The sequence below is a fragment of the Dasypus novemcinctus genome, chromosome 6 (genome assembly GCF_030445035.2).
Source record: "Dasypus novemcinctus isolate mDasNov1 chromosome 6, mDasNov1.1.hap2, whole genome shotgun sequence".
NCBI classification, from domain to species: Eukaryota; Metazoa; Chordata; class Mammalia; order Cingulata; family Dasypodidae; genus Dasypus; species Dasypus novemcinctus.
In genome coordinates, this window is record NC_080678.1 from 129,808,404 (window position 1) to 129,832,249 (window position 23,846).

The following is a 23,846-nucleotide window of genomic DNA, read 5'->3' on the forward strand; positions in this document are numbered from 1 at the left end:
GCATTCCACAGAGACGGCAGCCCTGGCGAGGGCGGGAAGGTGTAAAGGAGCATGGGGGCCTACAGCAGACTGGCCACTCTTTCTGGAAAGGACCAGGCAGCTAATCGCTTAAGCTTTGCAGCTGCGCAGTCCCTGTGGTACTGTTGCGACTCGGTCTGCTGTTACCGCACAAAAGCCACCCTGGGCCACAGGTAAAGGAGTGGGTGTGGCTCTGAGCCAATAAACTTAGGCTACAAAAATGGGCTTTGGCCAGGATCGGCCCCTGGGCTGCACTTGGCCGGGCCCCAGGTCAGAGGAACGAGAAAGAGTTCAAGATTCTACACCAGCAGCACAGCTGGGAGGGACAGACCAAGAGCAAGGCTCGAGCCACACAGAGCCCGTGGGATGGAGGGGCACTGAGGAAGGGTCTAGCAACCGGATCAGCAGGTTGGAAAGGCCCCTGTGAGCACTGGATGGAGGAGAATGACCGAGGGGTGACTGGGGCCCCGAGGTAAGCTGGGCCAGCCAGGACGGTGGTGACACGAGGTGGCAGAGATGCGGAGGCCGTGGCGCCTGCTCTATGGTCCAGTCACTGTCACATGCAAGCTCCCCAGGAAATGTCCCTCTGCTGAGCTGTCCATGGTAAGGTCACATGGGAACACACAGACCCTCTAAGAGCTCTCTAGGCCATGAGTGCAATGTGGGCGCTAACGGTGGGGGGGCTGCAAGTGTGGGGGCCCAGCCAGCCCCCTAGATCCAGGGGGAGATGTGACCACCCTCATGCCTGTGCTTAAAGAGCCCCAACCCAGATGGACAGGACAACGGGACCTCACGCTCCGGCGGGGAAGGACGACACCTTCCCGTCCACCCCCAACTGGCCAAGATGCCACTCCATGCTGGACCGCGAAGGAGAAGGGGAGGAGGGAAGAGGGGGAGGATGAAGGGCACACGCCCCCGTTGTCTGACTGGGGGTCCCGCGACCAACAGCCATTGCACAAGTGATCGTCAAAGTGGGCCATGGGGCCGATATTCGGGACACCTCAACAGCAAGTGGTCTGCTAAAAATATTTCAGGAAAACAAATCGCTGGCTATAAATAGGATCTGCCGTCAGCCTCACCGGGCCCCTGGGAGGATGAAACAGGATCCTCGGGCTGCGGGAAGAACCCCAGCTGTCCCCCGGCCTCACGTCCACCACAACCCAGAATGCACCTTCCATCCACCCCATGCCTCGGTGCCTTGTTCTCCACCGGCGCTTCTGCTCCTCACGTCTTGGCCTGGGCCACGCCAAGGCAGAGCCCTGACGAGCTCTTGGGCAATGGGACCTGCACACCACAGCTGAAGCCGCCCTCAGCTGGCCAAGGGGGAGGTGTCACAGGGCATGGAAAACCTCTGCTCGGCCATGTCTGTCCAGAGAACCCGAGGGCTGTTTCCCCCAGGTCATGGTCCAGAGAAGCCGAGCAGCTCCTCTGTGGGCATCTCCAGGCCCCGGCACCCCTGCAACGCCCTGTGCTATCTCCATCGTCCCCAGATCTTGCTCGTGACCACCTTGGGCACAGGACATGCCACTGACCCCTGAGTGCCTGGCTCACTCTGTGCCATGGGTGCAGAGTGGGTGGAGGGATGGATGCTGGGTGGGCAGGAGGTGCTGCCAGAAGACAGGCTGTGCCAGGATCCCTGACCACTGCTGACTCACGCCGGGGCCGCAGCTTCAGGGGAAGTGGCGTTTCAGGGCCCAGCTCACCTTCCCCAGGGCCTGCAGTGCGCAAAGGGGCTGGGGGCACATCCCCAGCAGCAGCCTGTCCCTTTCCTGGACCATGATCAGAAGCGGGACCCCAGGCCCTTGATCCCAGGGGAGCATTTCCTCTACGAGGAGACTAGCGGACTCCCCCACTGCTAACGACTGTGGTTGTGCCTTCTGTTCTGAAATACAAGCCCTTAATGGAGAGCTGGTTATGGGCACGTAAGCCACTGAGCGTTGGCTTGGTTTTGTCTCCCCCCAAAAGGATAACTCAAAGCTGAGAATCCTCCGTGATGTGAAGATTTCTCTTCTCAGGACATCTGGGGCCTCTGGCAGCCACATCCACACAGCAGCTCTGTGCCACCTGCTACCAGAGCCCTTGACACACTGCCACCCAGACACACTCACAGGGGGCAGAGCCCACAGAATGTCCCCAGCTATGGCCCAGACCAGCACACGGTGGTGCTCCAGCACTGTTGTGCACCATGAATTAGGGTACTTAACAAATGTTTGAATGCAGAGAGGCCAGCAAGATACGGGTGAAGCAAGATGAAACTCACAGAGGCCAAGGAAAGCCTGCAGCTCCTCACAACTTGGAAGGGTGAACGCAACTCAGTTGAAAGGACAGCCTTGAGCAATGCTCTTTTCCAAGTGTGGATAGCAGCCTGATCACTGCCCCCATGTCACCCTGGGACCCTCTTCATGATATACCACATAGTGTCAGCCCATAAATGTGTTTGCCTCAACTGTGTGCTCCTTACCTGCAAGGGCCACACATATCTCTGCTCACTCCCTCTAGAACCCAGCTCCAACCAAGCACATGGATGGCGTGAAATGTAAGATGGACAGATGGATGCATGCATGTATGGTAGATGTGATGGAAGGATGAGTGGGTGGATGGAAGGAAGGATGGATGGATGGATGGATGGATGGATGGATGGATGGATGGATGGATGGATGGATGGGTAGATGGATGGGTGGATAGATGGATGGAAGGATGGATGGGTGGGTGGATGGATGGATGGGTGGATGAGTGGATAGATGGATGGGTGGGTGGATAGATGGGTGGATGAATCCCATACTAGAAGTTACACACTGATCTTGGGTCAAAAGAAACAAAATATAGAAAAAGAGTACACGAGCATGAGATTTGAGGACTGCCTCCAACTTTGACTTTAGAGGAAGCCTTATTTGTCCAACAGTTTGTTTCCCATTCATAGCCTACTCCATATGCCCTTTTTTTTACTTTTTTTATTAAAGTTAATAGATCACAAAGAACATTACATTAAAAAACATAAGAAGTTCCCACATACCCCACTCTCCATCCCCCCACCCCATCTTTTTTGTAAATTGTATTTTTTAAAGATATATATATCACAAAAAAATGGTACATGAAAAAATGTGAGGTTCCTGTATACCTCCTACCCCCCTCCCCACTCCTCCCACACCAGCAACCTCCTCCATCATTGTGGCACACTTATCACACTCGGTGAACACATTTTGGAACACCACATAGATAATAGTTTCCCTGGTAGTTCACACTCTCTGCCAGTACGTTCAGTGGGTTATGGCAGGATATATAAAGTCCGGCGTCTCATCCTGCAATATCATTTAGGACAACTCCAAGTCCCAAAGATGCCCCCACATACGTCTTGCTCCCCACTTGGGTCTGTTTCTATCTACTCCATTCTCTCCTATCCCTTCTGCTACTTAGATGCGGCTTCATTACTCCTCCCTGCCTTGGGCAGAAGCTAAGATCCCAGCCCAAGACAAGTCTGCACGGGGCTGGCCTGTGGGTCCACAGTCGTCTCTCCAAGCTCAGTGTCCCCACTTAGGAGAGCTGCCGTGTTCACTGGGGAGGAGGCAAAGAGGAGGCAGGGGCCCCTACGTCCTGGCCGAGTTGTCCAGAGAACGGGCTTCGTGGGGTGGAGTGGGGGACCAAGACCGGGAGGCAGGGGGAAGCCTTTGCTTGGCCTGGTAGCAGGTGGCTGCAGACAGGGGCACAGGCTTCCAGGTCCTGACTCCCAGCAAAGAAGCCTTTCCTTGGGAAGTGGGCTGGTGGGTGGAGACCAGCGTCCAAGCTGGGATCGTGCTAAGCGCCTGGGCTAGGTCTAGAAGGAGGAAGGCCTGGAGGCTCGCTCTCCATTGGTCAGAAGGGGTCACCAGCTCAGCTGGGGGTGGGGATAGGGACAGAGAAGGGGCCTGGCCCTGAAGGAGTCCTTGCCTCCCCCTCGTACCCCAGGTCAGACAAGGCACCAAGTTGACGGCCAAGGTGAGACATGCAAAGCAGACCCCACCATGCCCTGAGACATGGCCTCCTCCCAGTGGGAGCCCAGCTCTCCGGTGGCCTAAGGTCTGAGATGCAGAGAAGGCACAGCCAGGGGAAGGGCTGGCCTGGGACGTTGACACACAAAGTGCCAAAGGAGCAAAATGTCTTCCCCGGGCGAAGGTGACGGGAGAAGCAGGAGTGGGCAAAGCGCCAAGGCCAAGGGCATGGTGGAGGAAAGACCTGGAGGCCAAACAGAGGCTCTGCAGCCAGGTCAGTGAAATCAGGGGCGGGCAAAAGCCAGAGCAGGAGGAGGGGGTGCAGGCTTCCCCGGAGCCTGTGGCTCCTGCTCTAAGTGGGGAGAGGGCTGCAGGGGTCCTGGCTGGCTCGCCGAGCCACCCTGAGTGCCAGTCCTTCTTTGACTCGCTATCACATAGCACGACTACCACTGCACTGGGTGCCTGCGGGTGGGTGCCCTGCAGGAGAGCAGGAGCTTTGGCTTCATCCCGGCCAGATTGGTGTCCCCTGTAGCCCCCGCCTCTCCAGCAGGGCATGGATTTAGGAGGCGCTCAATAAAGGTTGCCTAAGTGGATGAGCTAAGTATCCACTCTCGCTCACTTGCAGAGTGACACTGCCAAGTCCTTTAACTCTGACCTTGAGGATAATAAAATGCCATGTGATGGGTGCTCCTGGAGAGAAATGCTGCTGGGGATATGGGGCCATGCCAAGTACTGTCCTGCACTCTTTGTGTGCATTTTTGCTTTGGAGGGAGCAGAGACAGAAAGGCTTGGAAGGGGGAAAAAAGGTGCCCCGGGGCAGCTGACTTCATGTGGCTGAGCGGGGAGCTCTGCCAGGGCCGTCCCCAGGGGCCAGAGCAGCCTTTCCCCAGGATGCTGGGAAGAGGAAGTTGAATCAGCCAACACTGCCTGACCCCCCCAGACGCTCCCCATCCTAGAGCTGGTCAAGGGCAAGCAGTGTCACGTGTGGACGAGAAGTCAGAGATCGAGCAAGGAGCAGCCCGGGTGCCGAGCTCCCCGTCTCCAACGTGTGCCCCCTGGCACAGCCTGGCTCCTCCGTGGCCACAGCACGGGCTCGGCCATCACGGTCCCCTCGCAGGGGGCAGGGCCTTGAGAGGCTGCAGGCCGAGATGTGGCCGGCTGCCCTTTGAGGAAAAGGCCACTTCTCCACCCCCAGCTGTTCCATGAAAGGGGCCCGTGCAGGACCAGTCCAGAGGCAGAGGCGTCTATAATCCCTTTCCTGAAAGGCAGGCGCTTTGCCCGTGGCCATCAAAGGACTGACCTTTGCGCTGCGGGGCTGGCCGGGCCACAGGAGCCTTTGGCACAGCCCGTCTGCAGTGAGACCACCAGGGGAGCGGGGGGGCAGGCAGCTGGCTGAATTCGCTCATCAGGACGGGCTCCTCTGTCCTCGTTACCTGCCCTGCCCAGCTCAGGTGTCTCAGCCTGCCCCATGTCCCCTCGGGTGCCCCTCCCACTGGCCTGGTAGCTCCTGGAGGAGACGGTGACTGCAGGGACCTCGTCCCCCAGCCCCAGGCCCCTCCTTGTACACAGCGCCCTGAAGCAAGCATCCCCCTTCTGGGACATGTGCCCTTCCCCGTGCCCTCTCCAAAGCCCTCGCCACAGAGCCCTGCAGACCCCCGGCCCCCGGATTCGCCTCCCACCACTTCCTACCCCTCCCCTCCCCTCTGACACACTAAACTCTGCCCAGTTCTTCCAGGACCCCAGCTTTCCTGTGCCTCTGGGCCTTTGCACCTGCCGTTCCCCTTCCCTGGACCATGCTACAAAACAGAGATTAGAATTCCCAATTTTTATGGGGCTGGTGAGAATTCTGAGAGAGTATGAGGGAAGCTTCTAACATAAACACCAGCACATAATAAATGCTTGAGAACTGAATGGAGGAATGAACGAATCGTAGTATGGACCATGATGTGGACCATTGACCATGAGGTGCAGAGATGCCCAGAGATGTACTTACCAAATGCAATGGATGTGTCATGATGATGGGAGTGAGTGTTGCTGCGGGAGGAGTGGTGGGGTGGGGGTGGTAGGGTTGAATGGGAACTCATATTGTTTTTTTAATGTAATATTTTTACAAAATCAATTAAAATAAATAAAAATAAATCTGTTGTAGAAACAACAGAGGGGCCAAGGTATCGGCAAAGAGCAAGGCTCCCCTTAGAATCCGGGTGCCGGTCCAGGGGAAAGTAGCCCTCGGGGGTGCCATGGAAATCTCCACGTGGAAGTGTGCATCTAGCTGCGTGTCCCTGAGACAAAGGTCCAGGCCGGCTCGCATTTCTAAACCAATTCCCTAAAGCAGCAGGTCCACGGAGAGGTGGCAGAACCCATCTCAGGGAGGCAGAAGCGGGAGTTCAGCCCTCAGCTCCCGAGGCAGCCAAGCAGGGAGCCCTGGCTCCTGGGCAAGCTCGCGCGGACACAAGCTATCGATGGGAGCTGGGAACCAGGTGCTCTTCTTTTAGGCACTGGCACCCTGGCTCCTATTATATCGGTAGCTCGATTTTATCTGTGTCAGCAGGAGCAAAGGCTGCCAGGACGACCGCGACACTGCTCTTCACGAGGACATTAGAATCTACTTTTGATTCCGGAAGGGAACAGCTGGATGCAAGGCTGGGGTCTCGGGGCAGCAGGGAGTGGATACCCCCCAGGGGAAGCGGATTTAGGATGTCTGAGAAAAGTGGGGAATTACACGTGCGCCCGAGTGGCTAAGCTAGGCTCAGACGCCTCAAGTGGGTGGGGGTCAGGGTCCCTGCTGAGCCAGGAGAGGCGCATGGCCCTGTCGGGGTCGGCGCAGGCAGGCAGAGGTGGCTCCTGGGACACCCGACGTCCACCTCCTGATCCCACAGGTGGGACGGGTGCAGGAGAGGAACTCTCGAGCCCCGTGTCGAGGGGGCCGCCTCCGGGGGGAGTGCACGCAGCCCCTGCAAGGCGGCAGTGCCTCCACGGAGCAGGCTGCCCTGCCTGCAGCTTCCCAAGAGCCCGGGTTTTCCTTTCTTTCATCATTCATCAAGGAAAGTGGACTGTCCGGCGTGGGCTGACCCTGCCCACGTCCTCGGACACACTGTCCGGCCAGTGAGGTCGGACCAGCAGCCAGAGGGTCCAGCCGCGAGGACAGCGGACGCCCAGATGCCACCGCTTGAGGAACACTCCCCAGATGAGGAGCCCCCGCTAACTGCTGTCCCGAGACAGGGCACCACGGCAGGGCCTGAGGACCAACGGGTCTGGGGGGGCATCCCCCAGAACCTGAGGGTGAGCGTGGAGAACGAGGAACGGTATCTTGGTTGGCACAGGGGGTGCAGCTGGAGACGCACCCGGGCTTGTTTCGACAAAGGCAAAGTGCTTGCACCGCCCCCTCCCCCCACCTTGCCAAGGGCATCATCTGGGCTTTAGGGTCCGTAGACCAGAGAAGGCGCCAAGGAAGGTCAAGAGCAGAGAAAGCCATAAAGGAATCGGGGTGAGCAGGGTGGCGCGGCAGTGCCCTCACAGGTGGGGCAGGAGTGAGTCCATCGGCCCTTCAACAGCAAAGACGAGGAGGTCCCCCCTAAGGGAGCATCTCACCATCAGTCCACGCTAGCCCCCAGCTTAGTTCGAGCATTCGGCTCCACAGTGACCACAGAGCACAGCCTTCATCCCACGGGCCTGTCGCCCTTTGGAAACACTTGAATGTAAATGGGGTGGCCATGCGATAACAATGCAGCTGTTTCGGAGGTGACCCTGCGGAAGACAGAGCCTTGCTCTGCTCGGAGCAAGGCTGCCCGTGAAACCTCAGCGAGGCCTCAGGATACGAGGGGCTGCTCGTCGCTTTTATTACTGACGGAGTTAGCAAGCCCTAAACCCACTTGTCAGGGCAACAAGGATGAGACATGCTCAAAGAAGATGGCGCTTTGTCGGCCAGAACAAGCTGGCTGCGTTGGAGCTGTTAGAAGTCATGTATTTCAGTGCTTTTCTTCCAAAGACTTTCCTCTCCACGAAATGAGAACCTAACTGATTTGCTATAACAGCGCTTGGTTGGCGTGACACAGAGCAAGGCCCTGCCCACGGTTCCTAATAGGGTAAGATCGAGTTTCTGAGGTCAGCCCAGGTGAGAAGCCGCGAGAGGACAAGCTTATAAAAATCCCCTGTTCTCGATTTTGAGGAGTTCTCTGAAACTCCTAACCCAGAATTATCACCCCAGCAGCAGCCGTCTGGGGGAGGAACTAAAGATGGACGAGAGAACTCCATTTCCAAAAAGGATTTTCATTAATTTCACCAAGACAAAGTTAATAATCCATGGCATAAATGCTTTTTTTTTTCCTTTTTCTTGAGTAGGTTGTTCTAAACATGTTAAGAGTCTTTTCAATAAATCTCACAGCTAGAGGCTAGGAGAAATTAGTTTGCCTTCTACACTGTCATTAAGAAAGAAAGAAGTGGTAATAGCTACTGAGGAAGCTGGAAGGGAATGGCTTGTAAACGAGATGGTGCTACAAGATGCCCAAGCGGTGGCTGGACAGAAATTCACATTTCTCTCTCATCACACCCCCACGCTAGGAAGCAGACACGATGAACAGAGACAGCGAGCCCTCTAATAAAGTGTTTTATTTATAGCCAGAAAGGTGTTTCCAGTGATGGCCTGAACGGCGTGCAGTCTCGCATTCCTAGCCAATTCGTTCAGTAATTCCTCCCTGCGGTTTCCAATGAGCGTGGCTGTATGTGAAGGGCCGAGCAGGCTACAAAGACGTGGCCTCTCCCCGCCGAGGAAGGCGGCTGTGACGGAGCGCCAGCGTGCCGGACGTGGACGGTCGGTGCCGCCCGCCGGGCAGAGTGACGTGCTCTCACGCCTTCCGTGACGCCCGTAGCAGCACGCCCAGGAAGAGGTGGCCGGTGGGCAGAGAGAAACGGCCGCGCTCAGCCTGTCTGCGGGCACACTCGACCCACCTGGGCATGTTCCCGGTGAAGATGCGACCGTGATCGCTCAGCTCCCGTTCCAAGTTCTTTCCTTACCGTGTCGTACTGACTCTTCATCAGCGCTCAAGGCGGTGGGTCGCGCTCCCACCACCGTTTTCGAGGAAATGGAGGCACAGGAAGATTGACCCACTTGCTGGAGGTGACTGCTAGGAAGCAGTCGCCGCGCTTCGAACCCGCGCTGCGTGGCGCCGAGCCCACCCCTTGGCGTCAGGAGCTCTGCGACGTCACGCCCACATCTTGCTCTGGGACTCAGCAGGGGCAGAGGGGCGTAGGGGGCCCGGCACTCCGGCCCACGCTGCCACCGCACGGCCGGTGCCCTGTCACACCACAGAGCCGCAGCTCTGTTTACCGGCTAGCGCCTCTGCCATTTCGGGGTGCCCCCCACTGGACTCCCTGTCAGCTCACCCACCGGCCCTCGTCTCGCCCTCCATGGGCAGATCCTTACATCCCAGGCATCCGCTGTGCAAGCAAGGAGCCTCCCTGCCCCTCCAGGTCCCTGCAGGGTGGAGCACGTGGACCTCGATGAGAAGGCACTGCCCCCTGCCCCGTGCCGCACACCCCTGGGCAATGGAGAGCAGCCCCTCCTCGGCTCTTAAAGGAGAACGAGCACAGTGAGGCTGAGCAAGGACTGGGAATGAGTCCTGGGGGCTACGGAGAAGGGACAGAGCAAGGATGGCATGGAGAGGGGTGACACCTGGAGGGACAGGGCACCGAGGAGAAATCCTGGAAGTGAGACCCACACAGGCCTGGAAGCACACACGGCCAGAGCGGCACGGCCTGGCTCCAGCCCCTCCCCGTCGTGTTAGGGACAAATGCAGAGGCCCAGTGACAGGGACGTACTTGGCCCCTCCTCTTCCACGCTCCAGCATCCAGGCTCATACAGTTACACACCAAGGGCCTTTCACCCCTGGCCCAAGGGCTCGGGGCTCCTGAGTCCACGGGTTTTGACCGAGGTCCGTGGTCCACTCTCCCCGCCCACCTTCTGCACAGAGCGGTCGCCCCCGTCACGTACAAGCCCCCAGACGTTGGTAGGCTGCCAGGGCGGGCCTGAGGGTGGTGGGAGTTCCTCTAGCTAAAACCACAGTGTCTTCTGGGCTCCCCCCTCAACCGAGAGCACGTTCCTAGGATTTGCCTCCTGTGGACGTGTGCCCCCCAGTACAAGAGCATAGAACGCAGCCAGTGCTTTAGCAGAGCCCACGTGCCCACAGCCCACCCCAGAAATTCAAAAAACTCCCCTCGCCAAAACGAGCGCCCCTTCACCTGAGCTGCAGCCAATCTGTTCTCCTGCTCAAATGATGCCAGAGTTCCCCGGGGTGGGCCTGCTCGTCAGGCTGGGAGAGTTAGGTGCTCTCCCAGGGGAGCACGTCACGGGCAATGGCTCCCGGGGCATTTTCACAATTCCAATCGGAAGAGAGATTTATCGTGTGTTTCCCACAATGCATCAAATAAAGGGGTCCTCGGGCAGGACTTTCCTAATGGAAAAGCAAGTATGGGCTGCCGAAGGATGGTTGCCATTGCTTTATTGTTGCTTCCACCCATCTCACCAGAGACCTGGCTCTCCACCCTTTGGAGAAGCCCGGGGACACACAGCACAATCACCAAATATGAGGAGAACGGTCAAAGGACCAGACAGTCCACGACAGCCCACCTCTCCCCTTGGAAGTGACGGACGAGCTGAGCATCCCACCTCCTGCCCTGGAGACCCCCCCTGCTGGGCGGGGAACCCGGGTGGCCGCAGAGATGCCGGGACAGCCCCACTCTGCTTCACAAGAGGTTCTACGTCCCTGACTTCCCACAGGGGACGCCTCAGATGGGTTCTAAGGAATGACTTTGCAAAGGAAGGCGTCACAGCCCCAGCCTACAGCCTGAACCCACCCTCCCACAAAGGGTCATCCCAGATGCAGGAGAGAGGCATCTCTGTGAGCCCCAAGCCTGCAGCGTTTAAGGACACGAGGCCCTGCCGGGCTCATCTGCCCTGTCTGCTAACAAGGGGCCCGCTTGCCAGGCCAGGGGGCTCGGGGCCAGCGCCAGCGCCCGGGCCGCCGGCGGCGGGAGGGCGGGGAGCGGCGCGGGCACTGACCTGCAGCATCTGGAGGTAGCCCTCCTGCGGGTCGCACAGCAGGGACGAGATGCGGTGGTTGTTCCGCAGGCACCTCTGGCTGTCCTTCGCAGACGGGAAGATCTGCCGCACCACGGTCATCCTGCCGAGGGCGCTGTGCACCAGGTCCAGGATCTCCGGGTCACTGATCTCCTGGGGAGACAACGGGCGCGGGCTCGTCACCGCCCCTGGGCTGTCTGCAAACGGCCCATGGGGCGGCCAGGCCACAGCCTGCAAGGCAAATGCCAAAGAGGCCCTGGTCCCAAGGTTGAGGGTGTGCAAGTGACGCTCGGCTAACACCCCGAAGCAGGCCGAGGAGGCCGCGCTTTGCCTGGAGGCCAGCGAAGGGCCCCACGCCTAACCAGGGATGCGTGGCTTGCCGGCCCACCGGCCTCCGAGAACCAGCTGCGTCGAGTGTGCTGGCCGGAAGGGAGGGCTCCGTTAGCACTGGGAGCCACTTCCCGGTCTAGACCAGGAAAGCTGGGTTCGCTCTGACCTGGGTAAACAGAACGCAGCGAGTTTCTCCTAACTGCTTCACGACTGGATTCATTTTTACAAAACCGCTTGCATGCCACGTTTGAAAATATATTCATTCTTTCCACAAAGTTATCAAGCACCTCCTCCAGGGTGTGCACAGAACTAAGTTTGGGGGACAGCAGGGAATTCGGGGGGCCTAGCGCAGCTCGGCCTCACCCGGTGAGGCGGATGTGATGACAGTCACGAGGAGGAGATCCAGGGACGGCGAGGCAGCCTACCGTGCACTCGGGGTGCCACCCCTTGCTCCTTCCTCCAGGTACGTCCTGCTGTTACTGCAGCTGAGATAAGCATGCTGACCCTGCCGCAGGGAGAGAGCACCGAGCCTTCCGCAGGGAGCTCTCCCCAGCCCAGGGCTCACAGCAGGCTTCTACAAAGGCTTAGGATTCAGCCGAACGGGAAGGAGGCGCCTGCATGTGGGGGGCTTGGTGGTGCTGCAGACGGCGCCAGGGGCGAGGACGCGCCTGAGGGAAACCCCCGGGCTCCGTGCGCCCTGGCCCTCCGCCCTGTGAGCCAGATGGGTAGAGAGGAGGCCGGGCACAGGGCACAGGGCAGGTGGGAGCCAGATGGGGACCAGGCTAAAGCCCACTCTGAAGGCCAGGGGTTCAGCACAAGTGAGCCACAGATTGACCTTTCGGAAAACCTCTCTGGCTGCTGTGTGGAGGGGCTTAGAGAGGAACTAAAATGGAGGAAGACAGCAGGGAAAAGACAGCGATCTCCCTGGCCGGGAGCAACACAGGAAGCGCAAGAAAACCGAAAACGGCAAGTCGTCTCTACCACGGGGAGGGGAGAACCCGGTTCAAGGAAGCTCAGGTTCACTGACTGCCTCCTAAAAGGGTGACCTCATCCACAGCTGGCCGCAAGTCAGGGCTTTCGCTATGACTCTCTCTCTTTTAAAGGGAGTTGATGTTTTCTTCTTGCACACAACACTTCCAGCTTTGCGACTCTGTGGGGGTATAAACATCATCAGTGATTAGGGGCTTCAAAACCGTTCAGAGGAGAACAGGGCATTTTTAGGAGTAAAATTGTAAATGAAATAGTTCAGGAACCGACTTAGGGACCCGATGAGGGGGAAGCCCGGCAGGCAACACCTGTGCGGGACTCGGAGAGGGTGGACACGTCCAGTCCCCACCTTTTCGGGTGATGAGCAGTTCCCTAGCAGGTGGAATGGGGACGCTGTCAAATGAAAGTGCTGGTAAGCATTGCATTTGGGTTTGAGTCATGAACTTTTGTGTTTCAGACAAAAGCACATTCAAGGGCTGGGACCAACGACGACCGAAGACGGGGAAGTTACAAAATGTCCACATTTTAGGAGCAGCAAGGAAGCCGAGCCCAGCGCGCGGCCGGGCCTTCGGGGACGGAGCGGAGGTGCAGCCGAAGCTGGCTCCCAGGCTGCCCTCGGCCGCTGGGTCCACCTGCCCCGCCGCGGGGTGCCGGAACAGAGGAAGCCAGTTAAATGCAAGAAAGAGCAATGCATGGACCCGCGAGCTTTACCCTGGGAGAGCCTGAGGAGGGTGTGGGAAGGGATTTTTGTTCGATCCAGGAAAACACCATGAGGTCCTGAAAACATCATGGGAAGATGCGTAGGGGGTTAAATGAGCAGGCACGCCTCCCACAACTGCTTCCTGCTTTCTCCTGAGGGCAGAACCGCTGTAGAAGCCGCAGGATGTTTTCCTAGAAGCTGTTTACTCTCTCAGACCTTTCCTGCCTCCTAGGTTTCCAGCCCCTCCCCTCCCAGGACCCTGGGAACATCCTGCCCTCCCGATATCTGCTACCTTTCTGGTAAGCACGAGCATCCGGTCCCCAGGCAACCTGGCCCCAGTCCCTGGCGGAGGGGCTGCATGTGCCAGCGGCAGCCAGGACACGCCCAGGGACCGGTCCCCACACGGCTCCTTCTTCACCGAGCCCACTGGGCTGCCGGAGGCTGGCACAGCTCCTCCACCAGCCCCTGGCTGCCAGAGCCCTCCCTCGCGGTCTCTGCAGACCTCCCTGCCTTCCACAGCTGGCCCTCGTCCCACACTGCCCCACGCAGAGCACATGCCCTCTGCCGATGCGCTTCTGGCCCGCTTCTCTGCTTCCCCGTGGGTGCTCACTTCCAATCCAGAGGCGTCTCCAATTAGAATCTCACAACGCTCAGAAGCAACTTTCCCTGGAGTCACTGGGGTGACGGAAGTTCCACCCTTTGTCCCCACCCCACTGAGGACAGTGCCCTCCCCTTGGAGAATGTCAAACCTGGTGGCCCCCAGGTTCCAGCAGGTCCTTGCCAGGCCCCCTCCAGTCCTGCCTTTCGCTACGGTGGAGAGGGAAACCCAAGCAGCCTCTGGCACTGCCCACTTGGAGAAAGAACCTTCTCTTCTTCCCAGTTGAACATTCCTTCCTATAGAGCTGCCAATGAGCGAACAAAGCCAGACAATGCATGTGCTCCCACCGTGGACTCCAGAGACCTACCAGAAGTCAGCGGATCTGAGACAGAAGCACCCCTAAGGCCTCACACCCAGCCCCTCCCTGGAGTGTGCAGACTCAAAAGCAACCAGTCTTATTTTATCGCTTTTTATATTTATATTGTGAAAGGTACCTTCTGCAAAAACATTACATGCACTAAACGTGAATACCAAAATAAATGATAAACGGATTCCAGCATGCCCTCCATCAAGTTAGGAATGAAATGTCACCACCCTCTTGCTTAGCTGCCTCCTCCCCAAATGCTTACCCCTTCCTCCTCGCCAGAAGTAGCATTTGTTCTACTGTGATGCATGAAACCCAAATAACACATCACTTAGTCCTGTATGTTTTCGCTAGCTTTGTGCAAGCTAAACAGGATGCCTGCCTCCTGGGATTTTTCTTTTTCCAATACAGTGGTTCTCAGACTTTGTTGTATCAGAAATCCCTGGGAAATCCGACAAAAACGCAGAGGTCTACCCCATCCCACGTGCACAAACTGAGACTGTGTTTTCTCTAACTCTGCAGACAATTCTGATACTTGTCAGTGTTTGAGGACTACTGGTACAATGTGTCTGTGACTGACTCATGGTTATGGGCACAGCTGAACCGCCATCATTTTCAGAGCTGCACTCTATTGCGTTAAGGCTGTATCATGATTTATGCATCCTATTGTTGATAACCATTTGAATGCCTTGGTTGCTTTTGTAAACAATGTTTCTATGTACGTTTAACTTGCCTATGTCTAATGGTGTATTGTACAAGAATTTCTCTAGGGTATAGGCCTAGAATTAGACTTCCTGGATGGGAAAATACGAACATGTTTAAATTTGCCAGGTAATGCCCAATTTCCAAAATAGTTGTACCAATTTCTAATCATACATGGTAAAGCAAGTTCCCACTCTGTGTCCTTACCAGCATCTGGTATTTTCTGACTTTTTAGTATTTGTCAAGTTGGTATGAATTGGTACATCATTGGGTTTTCATTTTCATTTCCCTGATTCTTAATAGACTTAAATATCTTGCTGACATTTATTAATCTTTTGTGTTTTTGTCCAGTTTTCCATTGGGTTGGTTAGATTTCCTATCCAATTAATTTGTGGGACTTTAAAAAAAAATTCTGGATACCAAACCTTTGTCACATGCTACAAATATATTTTTTTCTAGTTTTGAGCTTATATTTTAACCCTCTTTAAGGTAAAATTTGATGAACAGAAGTTCTTAATTTTAATAACTAAAATTGATTTTTTCCCATACGTGGTTTGTGTTGTTTATTCTCATTTTAAAAATAATTTTCCATGTCAAGGATGTAAAAATATTCTCTTACATTGTCTTCCAAAGGCTTTATGATTTTCCCTTTCATGCTTATGTCTTAAATACAACAGGAACGGATGTTTTGCATGGTGTGAAGTAGAACGTAGTTTCTTTTTCTTCTATATGAGTTTCCAATTGCCTCTGCACTATCCACTCATTGCTCCCTGTGGTGGACCGACTCACAGGCAGCCACCACCAGCAGCCCCCATCCGTATTCACATGCGAACTTCACAGCAACAGTATAGTTTAATTCCCCTCCCCTTGAATCGGGCTGGTCTAGTGACTTGCTTGACTCATAGAATGAAAGATGAGAATAAATACTACTTTAAGCTGCCAAATGTTTGGGTGATTTGTTACCTGGTAAAGGGTAACTGCAACACTCTCCTTTTCATTCCCATCTACAATGCCAGCTCTAGCATAAACCAATTTTCTATATACAAGAAATATCTGGACATTCTATTTGGTTCTGTTGACCAATGTTTCTATTACTGGGCCAATATCATACTGTCAACTGCTAGATAGACTTAAACCTTAGTGTTACATTTGCTGTATTTTTTAAGATACTCTTTCTAAGATTAAGGAAATTCTATTTTGCTAAGAATTTTTAATATGGATGGATGTTGAATTACATTATTGCATCTACTGAGATTATCGTGTGTTTTTATTCCTTTAATCTGCAAATATTAAACTACTTTTGTGTTTCTGGGATCGGTATAAGACTTAACTGGAATAACCACAGTATATATGTTTTCTTTTAAATAGTGGAAAAGGTAATGTACAAAAGATAGTATTTGCTGGTTTTACTTAGTAATTTTCATCTATGTTCATGAGTAAGATTGGTTGGTCTCATGAAATTAATGGGGGAATAGTCCCTCTCCTTGATTCTCTGAAAGCATGTGTAAAAATAGAATTATTTGGTAGAACTGGACTAAAAAAACCATCTCACCTGGTATTTTCTTTGTAGAAAGATTTTTCTACGGATTAAATTTACTTTTATTAAAATAGAAATTTTCTATTTTCTCTGCCTTTTTTCTCTAATAATCTAGCCATCTTGTACAAGCTTTCTAAGTTGTTGACATAAATTGTTCATAATGTCTTCTTCTACATTCTTTAATGCATCTGAAATTATATGTTCCCTCGTTCATTCCTAACAATCTTACTTTCATGATAGAATTTCATTTTATTAATAGTTTCAAAAACCAAGTTTCAACATGATTGATTATCTTTAATATTTTGGGTTTCTATTTCATTAATTTCTACTCATCCTTATTATTTTATTTTTCCATTTTCTTTGGATATATGAGGTGATTTTTAACAACTTCTCAAGCTTAGCTAATTAATCTTGAAACTTTTATTATTTTCTAATGAATCATGTAAGACTATAAATTTACCCTGAATCATTCCATTCACTGCATCTCACAAGCTATCATATATACTGATTTTATCATTCTTTTAAAAATTCCATTATAATTTATTTTCAACCTATGGGTAGTTCAGAAGGGTGTTTTGTTTTTAAGTTCCCAAACATAAGGGTGTATGTGTATGTATTAGTAAGCTTTCTAGTGATTTCTAACCTAAACGCATTGTGGCCTGAGAATGTAGACTGTGACATCAATCCTTCAAATTAGGTTGAGGTTTGATTTTGACCTGGCATGTAGTCAGTTTGCACAAATATTTAATGTTCATTCACTGTCCAGTTGTTACATTGGTCTATTGATAGGTCCATTAAATGAAAACCTGTCTACTTCTCTTTGAATTCTGTCTGTATTTTCCTTTCTTCATATAATAAACTTTATTTTTAAAGAAGTTTTCAATTACAAAAAAGTTATATCGAAATATAGGGGATTCCCATATACCCCACCACCCCCCACTCACATTTTCCCCTATTAACGACATCTTATATTAGTGTGGTATATTTGTTATAATTGAAGAACACGTATTGAAGAATTGCTACCAATCATGGTCTACAGCTTGCATTATGGTTTACACTTTGCACCATACAATTTTTTATAGGTTTTGACAAAATGTATAATGGCCTGTATCTGTCATTGCAATGTCATGTGGAGCAATTCCAATGCCCTAAAAATGCCCCATGACACACCCATTCCTTCCTCTCCCAACCCTCAGAACCTCTGGTGACCACTGTCTTCACATCAATGTTACAAGCTCTTCTGTTAATACAATACTAATAAGACTACTTTGACCCATGGGTACATTCCCCACTTACGCTTGTTCATTCTTCAGTCCTGAGGATTTGGGGATGGCGATGCCCTCTCCTGCAGATTGAGAGTGTATTTTCTTTACATTAACAAAGTCTCAAATTGTAGCTGGGACTCCTGTAAATAAACTATACTAGACTTTTGAAAGTGATCTGTGACTTTTAGTGGAAAGCTCAATCTATCTATCTTTACTCTGATTACTTACATAATTGGATGGATTTCTATCTTATTTTATGCTCTCCTAATTATCTTGATTTTGTTGTCTCTTCTGCTTCCCTTCCTTTTAGCTTCTCCTTGATTTTTTCCTGTATTTATTTTTATTCCTCTTTCAGAAGTTATGTTTTCTATGTTGTTCTTTGATTAGCTATCCTAGCTATTTTAGAATGCATACTTAACAAATGTATATTTAGTCAGAATTTTGACTCTCTTCAAAGCTTACCTCTAGTCACCATCATCACAACTAACATTCTAGTATTGCCCAGTATTTTAATTCTACCTTTTTTAAGCCCATACACTATACATTATTACCATAGTTTTATACAGCCAATTTTGTCTATTTCACCAATATTTACATTTGTTAGACATTCTTTTCTGAATCTCAAACCTTACATTTATTATCATGTTTCTTCTCCTGAAGTACATCTTTAGAATTTTCTCAAATGTGACTTTGCTAATGATAAATGAAGATGTCTTTACTTTGACCTTATTCTTCATAGATATAACTTCAAGTTATCTACTAATTTACTCTCAGCACACTGAAGAAAATATATCTTCCGGCTCCCATTGCTGTCTCTTGTATGACTGCTGCTAAAATTCATAGAGAAGAAATCAGGGATGTGATTGTCAGGTTCCAGTGTCAAATTGGCCAGGTGACAGACTTCAGATGTTTGGTTAAGCAAGCACTGGGCTGATTGTTACTGTGAGGACATTTCATGGACTTAAATCATCAGTAAGTTGACTTTATCTATGGCTGATGACATCTACAATCAACTGAGGAGATTGCCTTCAACAATGAGAGCCATCTCATGCAATCAGTTGAAGACTTAAAAGGAGAAGTAAAGATCTCACCTGTAAGAACAGAGAATTTCCATCTCTGCTTCAGCCAGCCAGCTTCTCCTGGGGAAATCATCCAAAACCATAATCGGAGTTCCCAGCTTGCAGACTGCCTTAACAGAACTTGGACTTGTGAAACTCCACAGTCATGTAAGACCATTTTTATAAAAATCTCACAGAATTTATAGACCTCTCTTGTTGGTTCTGTTTCCTTAGAGAACCTTGCCTAATACACCAGTTAACATTAGATCCTTGCCTGTCATAAGAAAAATAAACTTTCATATGTGCCTTGTAGAAAGTATAAAGGAAAGGTTCTGATGGAAACAATGAAACGTGAGAATTGCTTCATGCAAGGAGTAATAACAGCAGTCACACTCTGATTCTGTACTGAAAATGCACAATGAAGCTCAGACAATCTGTATTTTGAGTCAAATAAATTATCAGTAAACCTCTACAAATTGCTACTTCACTGAAGAGGGCTAAGCCTAAAGAAAACTTAGAAGACTTCTAAAGGAAAGTCAAGGCTGACATCCCCCAGAATGCACATAGTTCATTCTCTAGCTAAAGGCAAAATTGTCCTTCTAACTGAGCACGGAATCTGACTTCCTCAGTTCTGAGGGAACAGCGCTCTTAAGCTAGAGTCTGGGGCGGAGGCTCATTATTCCAAAAATTGTGAAGCATAGAAATATGTGTGCATTTTCCTGTGGAGAAAGCCTGTAGGTTGAATTGGCTTTTCAAAGAAATCTCTAAAGAAAGTGAGGATAACTGACATGAAGGCTAGGAATGGTTTTAAGTGATACTTGCTACTGACTTTCAGGAGAGTATAATGACAATAACAGCAGCAATGGGATAATTTGGAGGCACAGGAGTCCATGAGACTTAGCTGCTTCTGCCTCACTCCGATCCAGGACTCTTGATGTAATAACATAAAAAGAGAACTGAAGTGCTCATTTTGGCAGCACATATACCAAAATTGGAATGACACAGAGAAAGTAAGCACGGCCCCTGCACAAGGAGGACATGCAATTCATGTAGCACTCCATATTTGTATGAGCAACTGTATGAGAACAAACTAGACAATGTAGATGAAATGGAAAAATTCCTAGGAACATACAATCTACACTGACCATAGAAGAAATAGAAGTCCTTAACAAACCAATCACAGGCAAAGAGATTGAAACGGACATCAAACAATCCCTCCAAATGAAAATCCCATGACCAGATGACTTCACAGGAGAATTCTACCAAGCATTCAATTCTACTATGGAACTACTGTGAGTATTAATGGAAGAAACTGCAGCACTGATGTGAGAAAGTGGCCACGGTAGTTGCTGAGGGCAGGGAGAGGGAAGAAGAGATGAGATGTGGGGGCATTTTCGGGACTTGGACTTGTCCTAAATGATATTGCAGGGACAGTTACTGGACATTATATATCCTGCCATAACCCACTGAATGTACTGGGGGAGAGTGTAAACTACAATGAGAAATATAATCCATGCAGTGCAGAAGTGCTCCAAAATGTATTCACCAAATGCAATGGATGTGCCACAATGATGAAGGAAGTTGTTGATGTGGGAGGAGCGGGGGTGGGGTGGAGTGTGGAGTATGGGGGAACCTCTTATATTTTTTAATGTAACATTTTTTGTGATCTATGTATCTTGAAAAAAATACAATAAAAAAATGAAAAAACAAAAAATAACAAAGATGTAATATCAGTCTTACTCAAACTCTTCAAAAAATTGAGTAAGGAATGCTGCCAATGATGAAGCCAATTTCACTCTAATCCCAAAGCCAGATAAAGATATCAGTAAAAATAAAATTACAGAACCATTTCCCTAATGAATAGAATGCAAAAATCCTCAGCAAAATATTGGCTAATCAAATCCAACAATACATTAAAAGAATTATTCATCATGATAAAGTGGGTTTAATCCCAGGCATGAAAGGATGGTTCAACACAAGAAAATCAGTCAGCGTCATATACCACATTAATAAATTAAAGAAGAAAAATCACATGATCCTATCGATTGATGCAGAAAAGGCATTTGACAAAACCTAGCATTCTTTCTTGATAAAAACAATCCAAAATAAAGGAATTGGAGGACATTTTCTCAACTCAATAAAAGGCATATATGAAAAACCCACAGCTAATGTTACACTCAATTGTGAAAGATTGAAAGCTCTTCTGTTGAGATCAGGAACAAGACAAAGATGCCACTGTCATCACTTTTGTTCAATATAGTGCTAGAGGCTCTAGCTAGAGCAATCAGGTAAGAAGAAGAAATAAAAGGAATCCAAATGGGAAAGGAAGAATTAAAACTTTCACTATTCACAGGTCATATGATCCTATATCTAGAAAGTTCCAAAAAAGCTACAACAAAGCTATTCAAGGTAATAAATGAATTCAGCAGTGGCAAGATACAAGATTAATACACAAAAAGCAGTAGTGTTTCTAGACACTAGCAATGAGCAATCTGAGGAGGAATTCAGGGGGAAAATTCCATTTACAATAGTGACAAAAAAGAATCAAATTTTTAGGAATAAACTTAACCAAGTACTTAAAGACTTGTAACTAAAATGCATTGACTAAAAGAAATCAAGGAAGACCTAAATAATTGGAAGAACATTCCATGTTCAATGATGGGAAGACTAAATATCGTTAAGACATCAATTCTATTCAAATTGGTATACAAATTCAGTGGAATCCCAATAAAAAAATTCCAATAGCCTTTATTTTAAAGATATGGAAAATCCAATTATCAAATTTATTTGGAAGGGTAAGGGGCCCTGAATAGCCAGAAATATCTTTAAGAGGAAAAACGAAGTTGGAGGACTCTCACTTCTAGACTTGAAATCACATTACCTAGCTACAGAGGGAAAAACAGCATGGTCCTGGCATAAAGGCAGACACTTAGACCAATGGAGCCGAACTGATGGTTCAGAAACAGACCCTCACATCTATTTTTGACAAGGCTGTTAAACCCGCTCAGCTGGGACAAAACAGTCTATTCAGCAAATGGTGCTGGGAGAACTAGATATCCACAGCCAAAAGAAAGAAAGAGAACCCCTATGTCACACCTTGTACAAAAATTAACTCAAAATGGATCAAAGACCTAAATATAAAAACAAGAACAATAAAACTCCTAGAAGAAAATGTAGGGAAACCTCTTCAAGACCTGGTGGTAGGTGGTGGATTCTTAAACCTTACACTGGACGCTTGAGCAATGAAAGAAAAAAGTGCGTAAAAGGGACCTCCTCAAACTTAAACACTTCTGTGCTTCAAAGGACTTTGTCAAGAAGGTGAAAAGGCAATCAGCTCAATGGGAGAAAGTGTTTAGAAACCACTATCTGATGAGGGTTTGATTTCCATGCTATATAAATAGATGATACAACTCAACAATAAAAGAGCAAGCAAGCCAATTTAAAAATGGGAAGACTAAAACAAACAGTTGTCTGAAGAGAAAATACAAATAGCCAAACACATGAAAAAATGTTCCATAAAACTAGCTATCAGGAAAATGAAAATCAAAACTACAAAGAGATATCATCTACAACGTGGGAGAGTGTGGGCTATGATGTGGATTATTGACTGTGGGGTGCAGTGATGCTCAGAGATGTTCTTGCCAGGTGCAGTGGATGTGTCACGATGATGGGAGAGAGTGTTGCTGTGGGGGGAGTGGGGGGTGGGGGTGGTGGGGTTAAATGGGACCTCATATTTTTTTAATATAATTTTTAAAAATAAATAATTAAAAAAAAAAAGTACTGGAGACGATGTGGAGAAATAGGAACACGCCTTCTCTGTTGATGGGTGTGTACAATGGTACAGCCTCTGTGAAAGAGAGTTTGGCAGTTCCTCAGGAAGCTAAATATAGAACTGCCGTATGATTTGGCAATATTTCTACTAGGAATATTTCCAGAAGAAACTGAAAACAGTGATGCAAACAGACATTTGCACACTGATATCCATAGTGGCATTATTCACAATTGCCAAAAGACGCAAACAACTCACGTGTCCATCAACCAATGAATGGATAAACAAAATGTGGTATATACATAATAGAATGCTATGCTAATTGAAATTGGGAGGGAAACGGACTTTGGCCCAGTGGTTAGGGCGTCCGTCTACCATATGGGAGGTCTGCGGTTCAAACCCCGGGCCTCCTTGATCCGTGTGGAGCTGGCCATGCGCAGCGCTCATGCGCGCAAGGAGTGCTGTGCCACGCAAGGGTGTCCCCTGCGTGGGGGAGCCCCACGCGCAAGGAGTGCGCCCGTGAGGAGAGCCGCCCAGCGTGAAAAGAAAGAGCAGCCTGCCCAGGAATGGCGCCGCCCACACTTCCCGTGCCGCTGACAACAGAAGCGGACAAAGAAACAAGACGCAGAAAATAGACACCAAGAACAGACAACCAGGGGAGGGGGGGGAATTAAATAAATAAATAAATCTTTTAAAAAAAAAAAAAGGAAATTGGGACACATGATAACATGGATAAGCCTTGAGGACATTATGCTAAGTAAAATAAGACGGACACAAAATGACAAATATTGCCTGGTCTCACTAATATGAACTAAATACAAAGAATAAACATACGGAGTTAAAAACTAGAGTATAGGTTACTAGGAGATGGGATGAGGGCTGAGAGGGGGCACTGGTGCTGAATGTATGTAGAATTTTCAATTAGCTTGACTGTAAAAGTGTGGAAATGGATAGAGTTAATGGTAACACATTATAGTGAATATAACTAACACAGCTGTTTTATACATGGGATTGTGACTGAAAGGAGTAGTCTAGGGACAGAAATGTCAACTGAAAGAAAGCGAGAGTATAATCCAGGGACTGAATAACACAGTGAGCCCAGAGGTGCACGAGGACTGTGGTTAATTACACAAATACACGAATGTTCTTCAATGAACTAGAACAAATGTATGTCACTATAATACGGCGGTAAGAATAGAGTGATGCATGGGAAAAATATAATAACGTAACTTATGAACTGCAGTTAACAGCAATATTGTAATATTCTTGAATCAACATCAAGGAAAGTACTGTATCAATGCTAAGGGTCGATAATAGGGGGTATGGGACTTCTTCAAACGAAAGAAACGCTCAGAGGTCTACTGGTGGGGCTTATGAGAATCTCCTATATTTTCTGTATAACTTTTCTGTAATCTAAAGCTTCTTTGAAGATAAATTGAAAAAAATATAAAACTTAAAGTAAAAAGATCTCCAGGGAT

General features: G+C 49.6%; 1 protein-coding gene and 1 non-coding gene across 2 annotated transcripts in view; one reads left to right on the forward strand and one right to left on the reverse strand.

The window, feature by feature from the left end:
• The window catches only part of GRID1 (glutamate ionotropic receptor delta type subunit 1), a 688,202-nt gene that overhangs the window by 209,594 nt on the left and 454,762 nt on the right, over window positions 1-23,846 (reverse strand). Inside the window, exon 6 of the mRNA XM_058299400.2 lies at window positions 11,041-11,211. Within this exon, the coding sequence (XP_058155383.1) occupies window positions 11,041-11,211 (171 nt within the window). The remainder of the gene's footprint in view (window positions 1-11,040; window positions 11,212-23,846) is intronic.
• Window positions 19,561-19,666, forward strand: LOC111761853 (U6 spliceosomal RNA). The gene has a single exon (XR_002795095.1). It is a non-coding gene; the product is annotated as a U6 spliceosomal RNA (small nuclear RNA).